At 40.6% G+C, this 22,955-nt stretch overlaps 1 protein-coding gene across 1 annotated transcript; it reads left to right on the top strand.

Annotated features, from left to right (window-relative positions):
* The first annotated feature begins 48 nt into the window (after nucleotides 1–48).
* Nucleotides 49–22,626, top strand: ALG10 (ALG10 alpha-1,2-glucosyltransferase). Its single transcript, XM_075274154.1, has 4 exons — nucleotides 49–170; nucleotides 7,283–7,468; nucleotides 15,624–15,815; nucleotides 17,280–22,626. The coding sequence occupies exons 2-4, from the start codon at nucleotides 7,304–7,306 to the stop codon at nucleotides 18,324–18,326; spliced, it is 1,404 nt and encodes a 467-aa protein (XP_075130255.1). The 5' UTR covers nucleotides 49–170; nucleotides 7,283–7,303; the 3' UTR covers nucleotides 18,327–22,626.
* The last annotated feature ends 329 nt before the right edge of the window (nucleotides 22,627–22,955 follow it).

Raw genomic sequence — 22,955 nt, 5'->3', positions numbered from 1 at the left:
GCGTCAGATGACAGAATGCGGTCATATGATAACCCATGTGACACACCATGTGACCGTGTCCACCATATTGCTGTGTTGCTGCAGCTTGTAAACTTTGTGCATGTTGCTGGGTGACTGGATCACTGCCGAGCACGTCCGATCTTCATGCGTTCTGGCTCTTCCCTGACCAGGTTTGTGTCTCAGTATGTTACTTCAGGATTAATGGCGACACTCCAGCGCTTTTATATAGAGAGCTATTCCCACTAGTCATGGAAGTATAGCTATAACATCTTCTATAGGCGATCCTGTCCCCCATGTCCTACCGCAGAGCTGATACTGTAGTCAGGACCTGCCACTGTGACTATGAGGTGATCACATAGCACTGGGTGGGTGGCCTGATGGTGGTGGGGTCTGTATGAGAATAGAGGTAGGACACAAGGGGGTGAGGTGACATGGGAGCTCTTTGGCTGCAGAGACACCTCCTGCTGCTTTAAAATAACTAGATTATTACCTGCTGGAATAACCCCTACTTACTTACCGATCCCCTCTCCTACTCACAGCTGTCTTCACTTCTCTTCTGCCCTCCAGGAGGCAATTCCTTGAGCTTTGTAGATGTAAAACAAACAGTTAATATGTATAGTTTATAGTGGAATATACACAAATCCCACATATATAGTCCTGTAGTAAATAGCTTGTGCTTTGTAGATGAGAAATGAACAGGTTATATGTGTAGTGTACAGTGACATCAATACATATTCCACATATACAGACCTGTAGTACATTTCCTAGACATGTGTAGGTCCTAGTTATGTTTAGGTTATGTAATATTTCCACATCTACAAAGCACAGGGAATGTACTACATGCCTGCATATGTGACCACAAGAAACTGATCCTTGTCATAATATTTATAGCAATTAATAACATTGATCATTCTTTTTCTTTATGCTTTTTTAGAATGTGTTATTACTAATAAGAGGGATGATCTTTCACACAATATGATTCAGGGGAAAAAAAAATCACCATTTTAAGGAAGTCTGTCACCTCCTACAAGCCTATTCAATTGTCACCTCCAGTTACAAATTACAGTGATAAACAACATACCTTTATGTTATGTCACTTTTCTAGATTTGGACAAAAACTATTTAAGGCTACAGCCCCATTTAGTGAGCTGCAGCCAAAAAGTGCTGTGGAAAAAACTGCAGCAGACACACATCATATTTTTTGTTGTCCATGGTGCTTTTCACAGAAAGTCTGCAGTTTTCCTCTGCACACTTACTGCTTATACAGAATATATATGTATACAGAAAACACCAGCATTTCCACAGGTATAATTAACATGCTGCAATTTGTAGAAATGCTTGCGTTTGCACAAGCCATTACAAAGAGAAATTTGACCCACAAACTCTCCCGGAAAAAACACCTGACCGTCTCCCATTGATTTCAATGGGAGCCGTCTTTTTGGTCAGGATTTTAAGGTGGATACGGCCTCAAAATCCTGACCAAAAACTCTGCGTGAACTTAGCCTAAGGGTAAGTTCACAGAGCATAAAGTAAAGAGGAATACTACAGGGATGCAGCAAGAACAGTGCAGGCAATTCGGGAAGTGGGTATTCTGTAAATGTAGAGGCAACACGCCATATCGCCAAAATACAATGTCTGAGGAGAATGAGCATGGGCAAAAAATGTAAAGAAGTATTTTGATTACATTAGCACAACACCAACACTTTGGTGAGACTGATGTAGTTGGAGGGCACCCTACACCATTTAGATAAATGTTTATAGACATTTTGTATTCTACTTCTAATCGATGACTTGAGTGATTTTGTAATATCTAATATGTGGTTATCTCTACTTGTACTGTTTGTTTATGGGAAAAATTATGCAAGACCCCATGCACATAACCAAGTTGGGGCAGATTTTGCAGCGAAATGCAGTCGGTTGACACTCTGAGTGATATATGAGAGTCAAAAATTAAAGTAGAGATAACCAATGCTAGTGCCCAGTTAATAAACAAAAATTGGAGATAGGTAGGTAACTATCAGGGACGTATTTAAAATTTCACTTTTATTGATATGTATTAAAAGCTATACTTAGTACAAGACAACATAACAAAAATGTGGTATAAAATACCCCAAAATTCACAAAGGTAATGATTATGTGCAACCACCTAGCCTGTGGGGGAGTGGGACACACCGTCCTCCACAATCGTTTATTTACCCCACTATTGTTACACTTCTTATCTTTGTTGTGGATAATAGGTTAAAGAGCAGGGCTGGAAAAACGTGTGCTATAGCCGCCTTTGTTATCTATAGAGTACTGGCTTGCAAATAACTCCACTGCTATAGATTTTTCCTTCCCATAAGCTGGAGCTACAGTTAATAATTCACTTTGTTAAAACACTGAAGCTCTCTGCTGTGCAATAAAACGCCTACAAAAGAGGACTTGTTAGCAGGCTGGTATACAGAGTAACCGGATAGTAACACCTATCTAAGGCTAAAGTAGTTATCCGAGTAGAGCTGCTCTGCTGCTGATAAAGCTGCTCTGCTGCTGATAAATCACATGCAGCTCAGACAGCTCAATTCCCCTTGCCTGCTTTAGGGCTAAAACAATAGCCAAGATTATCTTAATCTTTGCCTGACATGGCGTTTCAACATACTAACACTCTCCCTGTCAGCATGAATCATCAGAGGCTTTTGTTGTGCACAGGAGATTAACTGACCACTATCTAAATCACATTAGCGTCTTATGATATGACCATACTACCATAGCTGTAACCATAACTATTACCACCCTACACCACCATCCAAGATCTTAAAAGGTTGTAAATAGGGTAAATCACCAAGCATAAAATCCCACATATGGAAATGGTAAACTGAACCCAAGTTTAAATAAAACAGGCAAACGAGATTCCATCATTAAGACCCCACGGTTTCACAGTCTTTAACGTAAAGGTCCATCTAGCCTCCCGCTGCAGGAGCTTTTTATCAAAATCTCCCCCCCCAAGGAGATGGATGGACCAGTTCCACTCCCTGGAATTTTACAATGGACACATCTCCACCGTGTTTCTCACATATATGACGTGCCAAAGGGGTGTCTTCGCCTCTAGAGATATCATTTATGTGCTCACGAATCCTTCTGCGGAACTTGCGAATGGTTTTACCCACATATTGCGTTCCGCAGGCGGAGCAGCTGGCCAGATAAATAACTCCTCATGTCTTACAATTTATGAAATTTTTATTAGTATATTCCATATTTGTCGAATTACTCCTAAAGGTCTTGTCAGGTACGATTGTTGCGCATGCCCGACAGGATCCGCAGGAAAAAGTCCCCACCAGACCCTGAGCATGCCTCCCTAGCCAGTTATTATTTACAAGGGGTGCTAGATGACTCTTCACCAATCTGTCCTTAAGGTTAGGACTCCTCCTATATGTGACAAGTGGATAGTCATTAATCTGGGGACCAATGTCTGGGTCTGATTTAAGAATTTCCCAAGTGTTTTTTAAAACATCCACCACTTCTCGATTTGCGGAATCGAATGTTGCGATAATTCGCATATCTGCCGTTTTATCCCTTTCCACTGGTTTGAGCAGAGATGTTCTGTCACGTAACAGGGCATCTTGGTAAGCTTTGCGCAGAACCCCATCCGGGTACCCCCTGCATTGGAATCTCCTACGTAGATCGCTGGCTGCCACTTCATAGTCTGCTACATTTGTGCAGTTTCTGCACAACCGCAAAAATTGGCCCTTTGGAATTCCGCGGCGCAGTGGGAGGGGACGGCAACTCTGCCAGTTTAACAGGGAATTGGTAGATGTTTCCTTCCTGTAGATCGTGGTCCCCAATCTACCCGATGCTGACTTAAAGATAGTGAGATCTAAAAAGGTGATTGAGTGCTCCTTGATCTCTGAGGTAAAAAATAAACCCAGATGGTTAACATTAAGCTCTCTCACAAACTCCCCAAATCCTCTCTTGTTCCTCCCCAGACCAACAGAACATCATCGATGTATCTGACCCAAAATAAAATTGATGATGCCCACCTTTCCATTTCATCACCAAAGACCACCTCCCTCTCCCACCAGCCCAGGTACAGATTAGCATAGGCCGGGGCACATGGGCTCCCCATGGCCACACCCCTGAGCTGGTGGAAGAAGAGGCGGTCAAAAAGAAAAGTGTTACGGGTCAGAACGAACTGAAGGAGATCCACTATTAGAGAGTTATGGGCAGAGAAAAACGTACCTCTGGATCGTAGAAAGCCCTCCACAGCTCCACACCCCGTGTCATGGGGTATGGAGCTGTAGAGGGCCTCCACATCCAAACTAGCCAGGAATGCCTCAGGTGGCACCACCAGATCTTCTAATCTACGCAAAACATCAGTGGTGTCTTGTACGTATGAGGGCAAGGCTAAAACAAAGGGTCTGAGAATCTCATCAATGTAATACGAAATATTCTGAGTGACGCTATTACGCAGTGTCTGTACTATTAGTCAAAAAACCTGCCATAACCAAAACACCTACTGGTAATTAAATTCAAAAATTAAAGTAGAGATAACCAATGCTACGTGCCCAGTTAATAAACAAAAATTGGAAATAGGTAGGTAACTATTAGGAGTTAATTCGACAAATATGGAATATACTAATAAAAATTTCATAAATTGTAAGACACGAGGAGTTATTTATCTGGCCAGCTGCTCCGCCTGCGGAACGCAATACGTGGGTAAAACCATTCGCGAGTTCCGCAGAAGGATTCGTGAGCACATAAATGATATCTCTAGAGGCGAAGACACCCCTTTGGCACGTCATATATGTGAGAAACACGGTGGAGATATGTCCATTGTAAAATTCCAGGGAGTGGAACTGGTCCATCCATCTCCTCGGGGGGGGGGGGGGGGGAGATTTTGATAAAAAGCTCCTGCAGCGGGAGGCTAGATGGACTTTTACGTTAAAGACTGTTAAACCGTGGGGTCTTAATGATGGAATCTCGTTTGCCTGTTTTATTTAAACTTGGGTTCAGTTTACCATTTCCATATGTGGGATTTTATGCTTGTGAATTTACCCTATTTACAACCTTTTAAGATCTTGGATGGTGGTGTAGGGTGGTAATAGTTATGGTTACAGCTATGGTAGTATGGTTCTATAGTTCTTGGTAGGGGTTATGCATGAGGTGTAGTCATCTGTTTTCCCTGTGCAGTATCCCCGTGTAGCTGGTACCAGGATGCTGTGCTGAGTGAGTCCCCCTCTGGGAGGGGATCCCAGTGTTCTGTCATATAGTCATGGTGTTTTATATATTCATCAGGTCATATACTCACCTGTATAGACATTTCCTTTGTAACAATTGTGTATTTGAACTGCAGGGGGGCGGAGTTGGGGAGTTATTATGAATGGTCTTTCTGGCAGTTCTCATCTAGCTGATGTCATTGAATGTGCAGGGAGCTCGGGGCGGAGTCGGCCTTACTGAGTAAGGACACACCTCCGGCTTCTGAGTGGTGCTCGCCTGCACATGTGCAGTAAAGACAACGTCACATGCCGGCCGTCAGAACTATTGGTCTGGTTTGCACACGCTGATTGGTTATAGCGTCTGCTAGGGGGTGTGGCTTTGCACATTTAAACTCAGCATTCTCCCGCGCCCCCCTATGGCTAAACATCAATGCCATGGGGGAAACAGGAGTCATATCATAAGACGCTAATGTGATTTAGATAGTGGTCAGTTAATCTCCTGTGCACAACAAAAGCCTCTGATGATTCATGCTGACAGGGAGAGCGTTAGTATGTTGAAACGTCGCGTCAGGCAAAGATTAAGATAATCTCGGCTATTGTTTTAGCTCTAAAGCAGGCAAGGGGAATTGAGCTGTCTGAGCTGCATGTGATTTATCAGCAGCAGAGCAGCTTTATCAGCAGCAGAGCAGCTCTACCCAGATAACTACTTTAGCCTTAGATAGGTGTTACTATCCGGTTACTCTGTATACCAGCCTGCTAACAAGTCCTCTTTTGTAGGCGTTTTATTGCACAGCAGAGAGCTTCAGTGTTTTAACAAAATGAATTATTAACTGTAGCTCCAGCTTATGGGAAGGAAAAATCTATAGCAGTGGAGTTATTTGCCAGCCAGTACTCTATAGATAACAAAGGCGGCTATAGCACACGTTTTTCCAGCCCTGCTCTTTAACCCATTATCCACAACAAAGATAAGAAGTGTAACAATAGTGGGGTAAATAAACGATTGTGGAGGACGGTGTGTCCCACTCCACCACAGGCTAGGTGGTTGCACATAATCATTACCTTTGTGAATTTTGGGGTATTTTATACCACATTTTTGTTATGTTGTCTTGTACTAAGTATAGCTTTTAATACATATCAATAAAAGTGAAATTTTAAATACGTCCCTGATAGTTACCTACCTATCTCCAATATTTTTTATTTATTTATTTTTTTATATATGAGAGTCAGCTGAATGTATTTCGTTATGCACTTACCTCTATGGGGCTTCCAATCCGTTCTTTATTGATGAAATGGAGCAGGCTAGTACCTGCTTTATTTTCTGGAACAGAATGGACCATCGGACTCCCCCTCTTAGGGCACACACGGACGTGTGCATGAAGCCTAAATTTGGTAAAACACTTTAAATCAGGTAGATTGAGGTCAACTTTGTATTATTTTGTGATGATCCAAATAAATAATTCCTGACATCTTTCCAAACACAAAAGCGTTTCTTACTAATATTAAAAGGGATTTCCGATGAATGACAATGGTCCTGTGACCCCTATCATTATCCTATTATTCTTTGAGTAGAGAGATGTGATGCATAGGGACAGCATTCACCATTACATGGAGTCTGTCATCAGTAAATTGGGTAGAAGCTTAATTACAGAACCTTGTAGAGGTGAATTTACAGTTCACAAATATATCGCTATTATTATTTTTTTTTGTATATTATCATTTTATTCATCTAAGGCGTTCCTTAGTTTGCCTGGGCTTCAGTGTTAGCTCTAGATTACTGGGCAAAGCTCTTTTTTTCTTCATTTACATATAAATAAAACATACAAATGGAGCTCCAAAGCTGAACAACAAAGACATGTTTGGAAACTGCAGAATCACCTCTACAATGTATTGTGTGAGTCCATCCTGAAAGCCGCAGGTATGGATATGGGCATCTTGTTTGCCTACTTCTTTTTCTGTGCTTTGTATTAATTGGTTCCAGAGGTAAAATATTAATACAGTAGAGTAAACTGGTTACTGTTTCCTCCTCAGCTGTTGGTTCCATTAATCTTTCTACATTTCTTTACAATTATTATTTTTTTCTTATTATTTTGCAGGGATTTAGTACTGAGGGAAACATGGACAAGTTGGAAGGTTACTATTTCTCCGCTCTGTTCAGTGGATGTTTTCTGCTGTCCAGTTTACTGTTTTCTAAAGTGACCCGAGAGCAGCGGGATCCATATATGGATGAAATTTTCCACATTCCCCAAGCACAGCAGTATTGTCAAGGGAACTTTAAGCAGGTAACCATAGCCGATAACTACATGCAAGTTCTTTGTCTTGTAGATGTTTTTCTTAAGGTGGCTATACACATTAAATACCTTTAAAGTACCATTGGTTGATGGTTGAAGAGTATTTGAATACTAGGATTAAACATCAGAACCATGCCACTATCCAGGATAGGATGGAAGTGTCTCAAGTGATCTGGTCTCCTACTTTATTGCTCACCAGTTATAGAAGACTGTCTGAAATTGGTCTGGGTCAACACCATGTCATGTCTTGTCTTCCCGTCCATGTTTACAAGTCCAACCATTACTCCATTGTGTTTGACACCCTCAGAAACATAAAGGGTAAGACATGAGATATGTAAAATGTAACTTAGCTGGGATAATATAGGTTCTGTGAAGTATTCTCAAGGTCAGTTCCATAAGGATCACCTGCCAGCTTTGCTGATGAAAGTACAACAGTTTTGCCATTGGGCCAAAGTCATTGTGGTCTCCTAATCTCTCTTCCAGGCTGCCAGAAGGTCCAATTTAACAGAGGTCAGTTAAGTGTTTAACACAATATAAATTAATGAGATTGAGCCTTCATCGACTGCCATGTAAAGACAAAGCCTTATAAAGTTCATAGGCTGGATTGGAGTTGCATTCGGTGGTATTGCTCACAAGAAATGAAAGATCTGAAGAGGCCGGAAGGCTTTGGGTGAGGAGGCACATTGACATGGATTAAATACTTGACACTCTTGTCAAGAGAAAATGTTTAAGGACCCTGAATTTAGCGTTCCTCCACCAAGCAAAGTTCTCTAAGAAGAGACCAGGTGGGAAAAGGGGGTTGCAGAAGTGGGGGAGTAGGGGCAAGAAAGGGTTCTACAGATTGTACTGGAATCTCGTTTTCCACCACAACTGCAACATGTAACCAGTGACCTTGGCTAGGTGGTAGATTGTGAGGTCCAGAGCAGGGCTGCTGCTACCAGAGTTAACTCCAGTGACACCCATTGTAGGAAATCTGTTGCATTATGGACAGCACAGATTTGGGACAGTCTAACTACGATATAATACTTCAGCAAAAACAAAATAAAATTCCTGCTCGTCTGAGCAACTAACTAAACAGAACAGATAACCTAACTATACATGTAGCAAATTGAAGTAGTCTCAGCACGCCGGATGATTCGTTTTTTTAAAAAAAACAAAAACGAATCATCCGGCGTGCTGAGACTACTTCAATTTGCTGCTTCTATTGTGTCTGTACCGGACATGACGTCCCGGGCATCCGGATGACTACAAGCACCTACTACTCCTGAATAAACAGTAAGAGACATTTATCATTTTTGTAATACAGGCGGAGACAATTTTTTCTTCTTTGCATATATAACTATACATGTGTCTTACTTCCAGCCACACGAACAAAACAGGCGCAGTGTCTCACCGTACTCAGGGTTACAGGACAGATCCATACACCTTCTTTCACCACATGGAGCTGCACTGCAATGCAAGACCTGCAGCCTTTTTCTGGCCCAGTAATGAGCCCATGATCTACACCTGGGCTGAGACCAACTCCAGATCCGCCCTGGTCCACAGATATGTCAGAAAACTGGGGCTGACCTGTGTTGCCCCAGGAGGTAGTACCTTAGGGATTCCAGGGCCCACTTAATGGCTAAGCACTCCCTCTCCACAATGCTATAATTTCTTTCAGGTGGTGTAAGCTTCCTACTCAGGTATTTGACTGGGTGCTCTTCACCACCCACCTCTTGGGACAGCACTGCACCTAACCCCACATCAGGGACGTCAGTTTGAACCACTAACTCTCTTGGTAAAGTCAGGTGTGACCAAAACCAGCTGTTTACAGAGGATTAACTTCAACTCTTGGAATGCCCCCTCAGCCTCTTCACTCCATTTGACCATGACAGAACTAGTCCCCTCAGTTAGGTCTGTCAGCGGAGCTGCAATAGTAGCAAAATTTGGGATGAACCTGCGGTAATAGCCCATCATTCCCAGGAAAGCCCCTTTTATTTAAAGAGGACCTTTCACCATATCTGGGCACAGGCAGTGTTATATACTGCCAGAAAGCTGACAGTGCGCTGAATTCAGCGCACTGTCGGCTTTCCCGATCCGTGCCCGGTGTAAAGTGCTATCGGTCCCGGTACCGTAGCGCTTTACAGTCAGAAGGGCGTTTCTGACCATTAGCCAGAGACGTCCTTCTGCCTCGCGGCGCCAATCGCGCTGTGCTGTGGAGCGGGGAGGAACGCCCCCTCCCCTCCTGATAATGCTCGTCTATGGACAAGCTGTGTGAGCAGAGGGAGGGGGCGTTCCTCCCGGCTCCACAGCACAGCGCGATTGGCGCCGCGAGGCAGAAGGACGTCTCTGGCTAATGGTCAGAAACGCCCTTCTGACCATAGAAGAGCTACGGTACCGGGCCGTAAGCTCTTCACACCGGGCACAGATCGGGAAAGCCGACAGTGCGCTGAACTCAGCGCACTGTCAGCTTTCTGGCAGTATATAGAACTGCATGTGCCCGGATATGGTGAAAGGTCCTCTTTAAGGGCCGAGGCCAATTTTGAATGGCCTCCACTTTAACCTGGGGTTTTATCACCCCCTCTTACAATTACATACCCAAGGTATCTGGCCTCTTCCAGACCCAAAGCACACTTTTTTGGGTTGGCTGTTAAACCGGCTGCTCTGAAGAAATTTGGTAAGTGAAATTTGGCAACTCAACTTTTGGCAAGTGATTTTCCCAGTCCGTACTAAAGATAAACGTATCATTCAGGTAGGCTGAAGAATACCTTCCATGGATATACAATTTGTACATTTCTCAATTGCATATCAGGTCACGTTATATACAGTACATGATAGCATACAGCACATGTAATGTACAATATATAGGTTGCACAACTAGGATGTTAAAAACTTGAATATCAGAATGCACTTACAGCTTTGTGAATGAAAACACTGGAAAAATAACAGGAGCATCTAAACATTTTTCAAATATACATGGAAGGGATTTAACAACATTTAGATTTTGTGCTATAGAGCAAGTTACAAGGCCGATTAGGGGTGGCAATTGATAATATAAATTGTACAGACGGGAGCCTTATTGGATTTTTGAGTTCAGTACTAGGTATCCTTTGGGTATGAACTTTAAAATAGACTTATCATATATTTATTAATTATTGTTATATTTCTTTAGCCCAGTTTAGTATGTTGCAATTATTCCAGTTACAGTATTCACAATAACTAATTTATTTTTGCATTAGTTATATTATGTTTTTTTCAGTTATAGCTGAGTTTTCCATTTATTTTTTAATTTTTTTTTTTTAGTCCTTTAATTTTGATATTCATGATTTGAGGTCTGTCCAATCTGTATTATTTATTTGTCATTAGATGATGTTATGAATATATTCAATTGGCATCAAGCCCATTCACGCATGTGCATAAGGCTTTTTTAGCTAAATTGTGTCATATATAGCAGTAGGATAATGATGTTTTGAGGTTCGTCCAATCTGGATCATCTAATTGCTATCACATGGTGTAACCAACATTTTAAATAGCATTTAGCCGGATAGCGTATGCGCAGAACATTCTGTGTTTGAACAACGTCAGGTATAATGAGTGGATGGCGATGGTTTAAATTTTGTCTAATCTGAACCATCCACTTGCTATCACGTGATGTTATGACTATATCCAATCTGTATTCAGCTGGAGCACGCATGCTTAGTTTTTTTTTTGGTTTTTTTTTTTATGCCCTTAGCAGCCATGCTGTTTGTGGGCATCGGTTATTATCAATTATGTTGGAGCTGATCTCTTGTAGGTGCGTGTTATTCTTCGGGCGACCACCTTTATTATGGGCAGAATACGATTGGGATACTTCCCTTGAATCTTATATGAGGTCACCTTTACTGGGCATGACTATGTTTTTTCAAGCCAGTGGATTGTTAGCTACAATGTTCAAATAAGCAGCATCTCTCCAGGTACAGTGTATAATGTTATGTACAATATGAAAGATGTAAACATTTATATTATGATGATCAGGATTATGTCTTTTTATTTTTTCTGTGTAGAACTTAGACGCTTAAGCCAATACCATTAATGAGTTAATTGTATTTTCTATTTACAAGAATGCAGGGAGTTTGTGTTTTTTTTAGCTATGACTAAGGGGATTTACTCCCCGAAATGCATAGGATAATTCCTTCTTCCTGCATATCATGGAATAGGTTGTGTCATGATTTTTTTTATTCATATTTTTCCTAGGTGTTCATATTGAATAAAAGTTAAGTTTTATTAGTATCTCGGAGCTGTCAGAGTGCTGGATTTTTAGCCATCTTTCAAATAGATGCGTCTGTGTACCGGTTTGACAGAAAAATGAGTCTGGTGGCTGCATTCAGGACAGATTGTAGAGAGGAGAATTTAGTAAGAGGAAGCCCAATTAGAAGAAAATTGCAATAGTGAAGACAAGAGAGAGAATCCTGGATCATAGAATCATAGAGCAGCCTGCAAAAGAAAATCATTGCAGACAGGCCGGAGAGCCTTTACAAGCTTGCTCCAGGTGCCGACGATCACCAGCAAATGGCACCTTGTTCAGCTTTGACTAAGGCGCCAGAAGGGTTAATGCCCATGATTGGTATGGGCACCGACCATGGGCATTAGTGCATGGTCACAGCAAAAACAAATTTCTCCGGCAACTCTCCGATGATAAAATATAACTTTTAATCAGAAAACATCATAAAATGACAAAAAATTTGATGTCGATCATAAAATAAAGAAAAAAAAAATTTGTAAACCCCCTAAAAAACGCAGACGCGTTGCGGAACCATGAGGAAGGAACGATGGTTCCGCAACGCGTCTGCGTTTTTTAGGGGGTTTACAAATTTTTTTTTTTCTTTATTTTATGATCGACATCAAATTTTTTGTCATTTTATGATGTTTTCTGATTAAAAGTTATATTTTATCATCGGAGAGTTGCCGGAGAAATTTGTTTTTGCTGTGGAGATATTACACTCAAGGAATAGAGTGTGTTGCCGTGCACCCCGAAGAATTTAACCATTGAAAACCCGATGTCTGATATCAACCTGTGGGTGAGCTGAACCTTTTTGTACCTTTTTTTTATTAGTGCATGGTGTCTGCTGTATGATACAGCAGACACCAGGAGGCTATGGTGGCCGCCCAACTCCCGGGTGGCTGCCATAGTTAAACACCCAGTATCGGCCGTATGGCGGATGTCGGGAAGGGGTTAAGCCATCTGGCTCATATACTACATTGTAATGTTGCACTTGTCTTTTATTCCATTATTAAAGGGGTTGTCCAAGATAATATAGATTTTTTTTTTTTTTTTTTTTTGTTACGCCAGGGGAGGTAAAATAAAAAAAGAAAAAACCCTCCTGTCCCTGCCACTCCAGTGTCTCCCAGCACAGTCCAGTCCTGCTGCTCCATTGTTTGCTTCTGGCAGAAGTCCTCACCGCTCATGATTGCTAAGGCCGTTCAGCAGCCTAAGGGAAGACAGCTGGAATGTCGCAGATGGCAAGTACTTTCACTGCAAGAAAACATCGAAACAGCAGGACTGGATAGTGCTAGGAGGTATCAGTCTTGGGGACGGGTGAGTATGGTGCGTATTTTTTATTCTTTCATGTTCTGTTCCACCTCAAAATGGTCTCCAAACTCCTGTTGCTGAACTTACCCAAAGGTTTCTCATTGTGATTCAAAAATGTTGAAACCTTAGAAATGTACTATTTGTGCTTTGTCACACTTTAATCAATCAATGTTTGTAAAAGTTTCATTCGTATTGGGCAAAAGTCTCACTGGGGGATTCCACAGCATGAAGAGCCTGCGATAAATGTTTGTCCTATTATATCTGAACCGGTGACGTGATAGAACATACCGCCAATCTCAGTATGGAATTGGAGTCCTATGGAAGTGCAGTAGATGCCTCACGAGAAGTGGGAGCCCAGTTATGACTCCATAGAAAACAGCCCCTCATACTTCCACTTAATAATTGTAGCCCGGAGTTACACTTCAAGAACAAAGCAGCTTCTTGTACAGTTCATAAATATGTATAAATAATAAATGGCTGTCAATTAATATGAGATGAGCTATTGTGACAAGAGAAATGCTGCATCAATGGCGAGTACCCAGGGCATAGACAGTAGAGTGAAGATGTAATACACTGTTCTGACAAATACCATATATTCAGCCTAATTCTCAGGCCTGCAGCACCCGGCGCCCACACAGTTGCTGTTTTATACACTGACTGGTAAGTGCGTGACTGTGATTTAATCATTTTAGACACATTAATGCGAACAATTTCTGTTTGTGGATTTCTGTAAAGCTTTCCCCTGTAAGATGAATATTTATGAATGTAGAGGCATGTGAGAGGTATAGTTTTCCTGCCTAGACATTGGTACTGACTTTGTGTTGATATATTTTTTTTAGACCTCCCTGCTTGTATTCAGTGTTTTGTTTTGTGTTAAAGCTTTTGCTGTCTTTCTGTTTAGAGATCTATCAAATATTGTAGTCCGGTATGAAAAGCCATCCAAAGGAAGTAAATAAGATGAGCGCTGGGAGGCTCAGTAGCACTTAAGTTTTTTTATGTACCTTTCTGGGACAACCCAGTAACACAAAATATGCTTAGTCTTCATCATTCTGTTTCTGATGCTGATTTCACTTCAGTGCTGACCTACTGGTAGGTTTAAAGGGATGTCCGAGATCACAATTTAAGGTGGATTATGAATATTAGATTGGGGATCTAGTACTGTGCACCCCTCTGTTCACCCATTTGAAGAAGCCGAGGTGCTCTGACAGGTGCTGCATCATCCTCTTCACTGTTTTCATTGGTCCATATACTGTACACTAAATACCAGCTGGTTGGGGTTTTGCAGTATCATCACATTCATTTGAAGGGGATAAAAAGCAGCAACCTTCTATAAATATTTTGATCTCAGAAAACATGGTGATGTTGTTTTGACCGATTCATTACAGACCGCTAGTGCTGATAAGATTTTTTTTATCTTATTTTCTTGTTTATCTCAGTAGGATCAGGGTGTCACTAGAGTTACGTATTATAGGGAAAGGTTCCAGTCTGGGTCATAAGCTATTTAGGGCGATGACCTCAAGATAGGTAACTAGGGCAAATCCAGGGCTGTTATTTAGGGTCAAATAGGTACAGGTATTGATCCACACCATATTGGTTCCTGGTACCCAGTTATATTCCAGAATGATTGGTACTTGTGATACCACCATAACGGATCCTATGCACTGGATCTGCACATGGTAAGACATAATGGCTTTTGTTTTACTATTATGCTGGTTATTGAAGGACGCTGTGCCTTTAAGAATTGGTTTGATGATTGAAGATTATGTGCAGATATGTTTGGCCGTTTTATTGTGTACTAATTTTGGATGTATAATTGTAGAATCATTTTTACACACTGTTCTCAAAACATTTTATATGCATTATTTTTTAAAAGTTACGCTTTAGTATATTTGTATCACATTTTTGTATTTTTTTTTTGGTTTTGGACTTTGTCTTCACCATTACCCCACACTCAAAGTGTCTGCTAGATTTCCAGGAAGTTTGTGAAAAGCCTAAGAACTACTGTTAGGGGGCATTCACACTACCGTCATTGTCCGACAGCTAGTGTCCGATGCTAATGTCCGTGCAAAATCTTGCGCTGACATTAGCATCGGACACTAGCTGTGTCCGTTACATTTTGCATTATTTTAAATGAGACATCATGCAGTGTCCTTTACTGTCCTTAAGTGTCCGTTTACATAAGATGTCCGATTTTTCAAGCAGACAGCTAAATCCTACATGTAGGATTTTGCGCGGACAGTAGCATCAGACACTAGCTGTCGGACACTGAAGCTTATGTGAACCCTGCTTTACTTGCTATGTTAATTTTCTTTCAGGGCCGATCAGCAGTATGAAGTAAATAATGTGCTTGTATCTTTCACAATATTGGAAACCCCAGTTCCCTATGAGAATACATTATATTCATATTGCTGAGACCCTGGCATTCTCCTCTAACAGAGTCTGAAAGTTATAATTACAGTCTTTAGATATTCCTCAAAAGTTTGTGGACATTTAGCATGAAGATAAATCTGTGTTTATATCGCCCTTCAGAGATTTCTATTCTGTTTATTCATTTTTGTTCTCTAATTAAAGTTGTGTCCATTATTTTCTTGCTCCCAGTGGGATCCGATGATCACAACTCTGCCTGGCCTGTATCTGACATCTGTCGGCATAGTGAAGCCTGCCGCCTGGCTCTTTGGATGGAGTGATAATGTTGTTTGCTCGTCTGGAATGCTGAGATTTATTAACCTTCTTTTCAGCCTTGGCAACCTGTATATGTTCTATTTAATTCTTTGCAGGATCCACACAAAGGTATCTATGAACTTCCATTTCTATAATGTTGATTTATTTTTTTAGACATGACTTCATGATGTACATGCATGTGCAAACTATTGGTACCTACTGTATATAAATGTTAATATCCCTATCAACTAGATATGAGATTTAGTCTTCCAGAAGTATTATCAGTGTCTTGAGGGCCAGTCACAAATTGCTAAAATTCATTTGATTTCCCCTGATCAATTTGGCGTGTTTAATAAATAAATCTGTCCACGTGATAAAGCTATTGGTCGTTTTTATGTAAATTTGCTGTTGTTCGCCAAGTGGACACGGACCTTTTGTTTTTTATCTCTGGGATCAAAGGTTGCCACCCACTAGGAGAATAATATCTGTTTTACATATAACTTACCTGGTCAATGTCAAATTGCTCAGGGGCGCAGCGGCAGTCAAATAAGGTAGGTAATTTCGCATTTTGTGCTTGATGATAAAACCCTTAGAAGGTGTCTAGCTGAGCTCGCCTTTTAGAGATCCTTAGTAAATTTCCCATTTGCACCAATCATTAGTAGCGCTGTAAATTAAAGCAACTGTTCAGGGGTGGCTGACGAAGATGTAAAATCAAAAAACGAAACAACCCCCCCCCCCAAAAAAAAAAAAAACAAAAAAAAAAACGCATCTGTTCCTGATGCTCCGTTGTCCTTAGCACAAGATGAAAAGGACACTTTGCTAGAGGTTCACATAACCACTGAGGCAGATGAGGCATGTGCACATATTGCTCACTAATAAGGGGGCGATTTTTCATGTAAATTGCACTGACCTAGAAAAAGAAGCCAATTCTTTGTTCGGGCTTGAGCATTGTTGTTCTGCTCTCTGACCTCAGAGCAATGTAAGATCAACGCCCACTGCACAGGAGACGGTACAGAAATGAGCAGGAACGTGGTTTCAGCAACAAGTGCTGTGCTCAGGGACTTAGAGGAATAGCCCCAAATACACCAACTGTCTAATTTACATATTTCATCAAAATTTACTTTCTTCACAGCACTGACACACATGAGAAAAGTAATTAACACCAACTTAGCATTCAGGCAGTTTAATAGGGTTGGAGGAGACAGAGGTGTAACTTCAAGCTACTGGGTCCTAATGCAGAGTTTGTAATGGGGCTTACACTTACAACTGGCTATCTATAACACTGGTTTTCTCTTATGTTGTAGAAAGGCCTTGGGCCCCTCAGGCTTTAGGTCCCAGTAACAATTATTCTATTTATGGCCCTGTGGATAGATGGTAGGCTTCCTGTAAGATGCAGAACTGTGCACCGAATTGTATCAAAATTCGGTGGACAGTTCTGGTGTAAATCTAAGGACTAAGGGGGTATAAACTTAGATTAATCCGTCTAAAGATACATCATATTTATAATCCAGCATCAGCCTCTGTGAAATATACCTGTTTTGTGAGGTAGCAATCTGGTTGTCGTTGTATTATTTTATTTTTTCTTTCCCCTAGGTCTCAGCGTTGAGAAGAATCCTGTACACCTTCACCTTATACTTGTTCCCCACTCTTTATTTTTTTACATTTCTGTATTACACAGACCCTGGTTCAACTTTTTTTGTTCTGTTTTCTTACTTGATGTGCTTGTATGGAAATCACAAAAGTGCCGCTCTTCTTGGGTTTTGCAGTGTATGCTTTCGGCAGACAAACATAATTTGGATAGTCTTTTGTGCTGGGAACATTATTGCAGAAAAGGTGATGGATGCATGGAGGACACAGCTGAAGAAGAATGATGAGAAGCCTTCCTCTAAGAAAACATCCTTAAAGATTGTGGACGCTGTGAAATTTCTCATCCACTATTTGCTGAGCCCCCTAAACATACTGACCTTGGTCCTACTAACATGGCCATACATCATCTTAGTGTTGTGTTTTCTTGGGTTTATAGTAGTGAATGGTGGGATTGTAGTAGGGGACAAAAGCAATCATGAAGCATGCCTCCATTTTCCCCAGTTATTTTACTTCTTTGCTTTCACCTTGGTCTTTTCCTTCCCTGTTTTTGTCTCGGTGCAGAAGATATCGGACTTCATTCGATCAGTATGGAAACATCCCCTTCAGTATGGAGGTTTAGCCTGTATATCTGTATTACTTATTTGGAAGTTTACATATGTTCATCAGTATCTGCTTGCGGATAACCGCCACTACCCTTTCTATGTCTGGAAGAAAATATTCCAGAGACATGAATTGGTAAAATATGCATTAGTTCCTGGATATCTTTTTGCGGCTTGGAGTTTTGTGGATGCTGTGAAGACCAAGTCTGCGTTGTGGCTACTGCTGTTTTCTGTTTGCACATTATTTGCCACAGTTCCTCAGAAATTGCTGGAATTTCGATACTTTATCCTGCCGTACCTCGTCTTCAGACTAAATGCGCCAGTCCCTTCTACAAGTAAACTGCTACTGGAGTTGGCCCTATATGTCACTGTCAACATATTAACATTTTACTTGTTTCTGAATAAGACTTTTCACTGGCCAGATAGTGAAGAAACTCAGAGGTTTATGTGGTGAGAAGAAGGGTGATGGGAAATCCCACATGGTTTGGTTTGGGTTTAACACATTGAGTACGCAATAAGACTGTTCTTTCTCTATATTCTTGCAGGGAATTTCAGGTTTGTTATAGTGAATCAAAAAAACTTGGACTTGAAGGGAACAAAAACTTTTTTTTTTAAAGAAAACATTTATTATTAAAGTTTATTTTCCAGAATCAGAAGAAAGGTATAGAGGATCTGTCTGTTCTCCTGACGTCTCTGTTTTAGTATATACTTGTATTTCACAGGAAATGTATTTTCTTTTTGGCAAACTCTGGGTTGTATTGTTCCTCCTGGAAATGTATGAAGACGTTTGACAAATAGGTGTTGTAACTAACAAGGAAAATATGTAGGATACTCGGCTATGTAGTTCTTGTAGAGTTATGACATAAACTGTAAAATAAAGACAAACTGAAATATATCTATTGAGTATGCCCTAAAAACACTGGTTTTATGACCAGCTAGGAATTCCGTACCTAAAAACAATGTGTCTGGCCGATGTATTAGGACTTTGTATAGGAAAGGAGTTGTGTTGAGGAGCTTGTTCTCAGTATAGCACTTGCAGAGAACATTTGATTGGATGGGGTCCTGAGTGTCAGACCTCCCCCGAATGACTTATCTTAAGGATAGGTCAGCAATATTGTTTGCCTTGAAAACTCATTTAACACCTGTTTATCTACTTGGTCATATAATTCCAAGAGGAATAACAGAGAAATTCTATTAATAATACAGTTATTATATCATAGGGAGCCAAAGTACTTACTAAAGCAGATATGTCGGCAGTGGTGACAGATTTCTGCACTAATAGTAATTGTAGGTCATTTTACAGATGTGTAGAATGTATTTTTTCAGTGAGTAATAGTCTAAGGCATGTAATTGAAGTGGTTTTTGTTTCTTATCTATGAGGGGTATGTAAACTTGACCAACCTCTAATCACTAGATGTGTGTTCCAATTTTGTTTTCATTGGAAAAGCCATTAAGGGTTAGTTCAACACAGAGTTTTTTTGCAGGTGGATTTTGACGTGGAATCCGCCTCAAAACCCCCCTGCATAAATGGCTCCCATTGACTTCAATGGGAGCCACTCGCTTTTTTTTTTCCTGCTAGCTAGTAGCGGAATAAAGAAGCGAGGTGCCCCATCTTGCCGTGGATTCCACAGCTGATTCAGCCGTGGCGTCCACCGCTAGAGTCATGCACCTGTTTAGGCCCATTCATTCGGTTTAATCAGGAGCGGGATGCTGCGATGAAATGTAGATGCGGCATTGGCATCCAGTTGCAGCTAGGCACGCGGAAAGTTCACATGGCGGAAAAGGTTTCCACGATCTTTTCCTCCGTGTGAACATATCCTAAGATTGTCATATGGCATTTCATTTCTGTGATTATTCAGAAAGGCCCTACTCCTGCTACAGTATTCTAAACAAGATATCGTGATGCTTCACAAATGTGACAGTCCACTTCCAGCAATTCCCTATGCACTTCACAGTGCTAGTATTCTCGAGCACATACATCATAACAGGACAGTTTTTAATATACATTTTATAGTTTAAAGGGAATCTGTGTAGGTGGCTTGGTTACAACATTCCCTATCCTGCCCCTAAGCTTTCTTCTGAGTAAAGCTAAACTTATATTCTTTTAAATCCTGAGCTGTATGTGAATAGAGCTGTAAGTAGTGGTGGGCGCGGAGACCTGCATCAGCTAGACCTCTGTAACCGCTCTTGGTCACGCCCTGTGACGTGTGATTGACATGTCTTTAGTTGACATCAGACTTTAGTCTGTGCTTTGTCTTCTGTTTCTACCTTCTGTGGTCTTCCCCTTCCCTAGTGTGGCCGACCTCTGAATAATATCCTAGATGGATCTGAAAAATCCTTTAATTGTACTTGGTTTAGGATTCTGGAAGTATGTTTAGCGGAACATAGAATTATTTTTGTGAATTAGAAGGCCCTTTGGTAATTAGAATTTTTCTCTCTTGCTGACATTATTTTCGGTGGAGCACTAGGTGGCAGACTTTCCATGTGGATATATATGCTGTAGTTTTATTTGGCTGTAAACATTCCTCTGAATCTGGTGTATAGAAATACAATGTATTCTCTTGTTTTATGGACTGTGGATATGTAAATATATATTTTTATATCAATAAAATGTTTACACCTGGCACATAGTTAAATCTTCTTTTTGTGAGTCACGGTAACATCTACATTTCAGTTTACCTCCCCCGTATTTAGCGGTGTTGTCTGTATTAAGAGAGTGGCAAGCCGTGTGCATTGGCATTTTTTTTCTTCTTGTTTGCCTGTTTCAGATCTGCAGTAATGTATAAACAGCATTTGATGGAAATGTTTAATTTTGCAAAACACATAGGCAAAGGAGTCCTGGATGTCAGGTTGGCATCCTGGTGACAGAAATCAGACAGCTTGGACGCAGGAAGGAAGTAATTGCATCTGTAATAGTCTGGATGTGGCTGAGCACAACCTTCACTGACATCCTTGATGCTGTGTTTGGAGCGAGCACTCGTCAAGCTGAGAGATTGAATCCTCTTATTCTAAAGGGCACTGACATGTAAAGCAGTTTGGAGTGAGTGAAATGTTGTTCAGGACTGGAAGATGAGCTGACAAGTGTACTGGGAGAAATGTCAGATATATTGTGTCACTTAACACTTTCTTTAGGAAGCGAGGAGCCATAATCTATATCTTGCTAATCGACCTCTCGACTAGATTAAAACTTTGTTTGCTTTGTGTAACACTCTAAGACCCTGCAAGTGTCCCTAAAATCCAATTTGACCATCCTGTACTGCAAAAACATAATGGGTATTTTAAACTTAGTTCACACGCAATTCCGCGTGTGCATATTCCGACGCGACTTTCCATTCCGTACTAGGCCCAAATGAATGGGCCTAGTCCGGAGCGTGATGCCGCGAGGCGGACACCACGGCTGAATCAGCCACGAATTCCACCTGAAGAAAGGGCAGCTTGTTTCTTTTTTCCGCTAGTGTCAACATGCCGCTAGCGGAAAAAGAATGCTAGCAGTCTACCTAGACCACAATTGTGAGGGGGCAGATTATGACATGGATTCCGCGCCAAAATCCGCACCATGTGAACGGGGCCTTAATGACAAACCCACATTTTAATCCCACTGGTGCTATGAATGCAAGTACCCATTGGGTGGTCCCTGAGTCTCTTCACTGAACACTTCCACACTATTCCTTATTGCTCTTGAGGGATACCTCTAGATTTTTCCTGATTTTGACACTACAGCTGAGAGGTTGGGACAGTGTACATGAAGGGGTTGCCCACAAGACACTTGTGGTTTTAGTACCAGAGGAATTAAAACCTGGATTCATACGACCTGTATAATCATGGACATCTAGTGCAGACTTGTAGAGTAAAAACTGCTGACAGACTCCCTTTTAAAGTTCTCTAGTGTGGAAAAAATAAATAAAACAAATGTTTTTTTTCACACCCCTTTTTGTTTTATGTCTTCTACATCCACATTGTGGGTCGCACATTCTGATGCATATATACAAAACGTGCCATCATATTAGGTAATTTTTTTTAAGTATTTTTGCTATGTGAACATTCTATCCATTTTTGGTTCTTTTAGTGGCAGTCGGATTTTGAGGGTGAACAGATTTAGTGTAATGAAGGACAAGATATTTCAGATGCTTAAAGGGTATTCCCATGAACATAACTATTTAAAAATTTGTAGCTAGATAAAAGTTGAACATTTTTGCAAATATAAGCAATTAAACTTTTTGTAGAGTTTTAAAGATTTTCTCTATATATCTTGTGAGTACAGTTTGTTTTCTTGATCGGTTGCCAATGGATACGACCATGAATACAGGAACTTTCTAAGGTCAGAAAATCAGCCATAATTTCCCTATTGTGGTTGGGATATCTTCTGATACATGTAGTGTCCCTGTCTGATAACGTAGCTAGAATAAGAAAATGGCTGAGATCCTGATAAGTCTCAGACCATAGAAAGTTTTTGCATTTGTGTCATATCCATTGGCAACTGATCAAGAGAAAACATGTCACCACTAAGATGGTTAAAGAAAATCTTTAAAACTCTGCAGAATTTTTAATAACTTATATTTGCTTTTATATTAACTTTTAATTCTCTACAAGTATAGATATGATTATGTTCATGGGAATACTCCTTTAAAGAGTTGGCTTCTGTGTGACTGAAATGTCCCCATTATGTATACTGTTTGGGCTTTTTCTAATATTGGTGTATTATGTTCTATGGCCATTTATTACAATTTCTTGATTTATTTTTTTTGCTTTTTATATATGATCCACATTAGTAACCTTTTTATGTGAGGTTATATTAAAATGTTTCAGTAAAATAAATTAAGGTGTTGACATTAAAAGCAGTCTCTCGAGTTTTTTAAGGATGCATTTATTGACTTGAGTGGTTCCATTGACTGTATAGGTGTTCAGCTAGTCTAAGTTTTCTGTTCTTATACTGCAGTGCCATCCAGGCATGCAATAGACTAAATATCCTTACATTATTTGATCTCACTCTGTATTTATTGTCATTTTTTTAGTACAAATAGAAGAAAGTAATGAGTAAAAAACTAAACCAAGAATGAAGTCATGACAAGGGTTGCTAACATTT

This window comes from Leptodactylus fuscus, chromosome 5 (genome assembly GCF_031893055.1).
Source record: "Leptodactylus fuscus isolate aLepFus1 chromosome 5, aLepFus1.hap2, whole genome shotgun sequence".
NCBI classification, from domain to species: domain Eukaryota; kingdom Metazoa; phylum Chordata; class Amphibia; order Anura; family Leptodactylidae; genus Leptodactylus; species Leptodactylus fuscus.
Note: the sequence above shows the minus strand (reverse complement) of the source record. Positions and strands in the feature narration are given on the sequence as shown.

Coding starts and splice junctions, on each gene's coding strand:
- ALG10 (XM_075274154.1), top strand. CDS start 7,304: ATGGACAAGTTGGAAGGTTACTATTTCTCCGCTCTGTTCAGTGGATGT. Junction 7,469..15,623: donor GTCAAGGGAACTTTAAGCAG/GTAACCATAGCC, acceptor TCTTGCTCCCAG/TGGGATCCGATGATCACAAC. Junction 15,816..17,279: donor TTTGCAGGATCCACACAAAG/GTATCTATGAAC, acceptor TCTTTCCCCTAG/GTCTCAGCGTTGAGAAGAAT.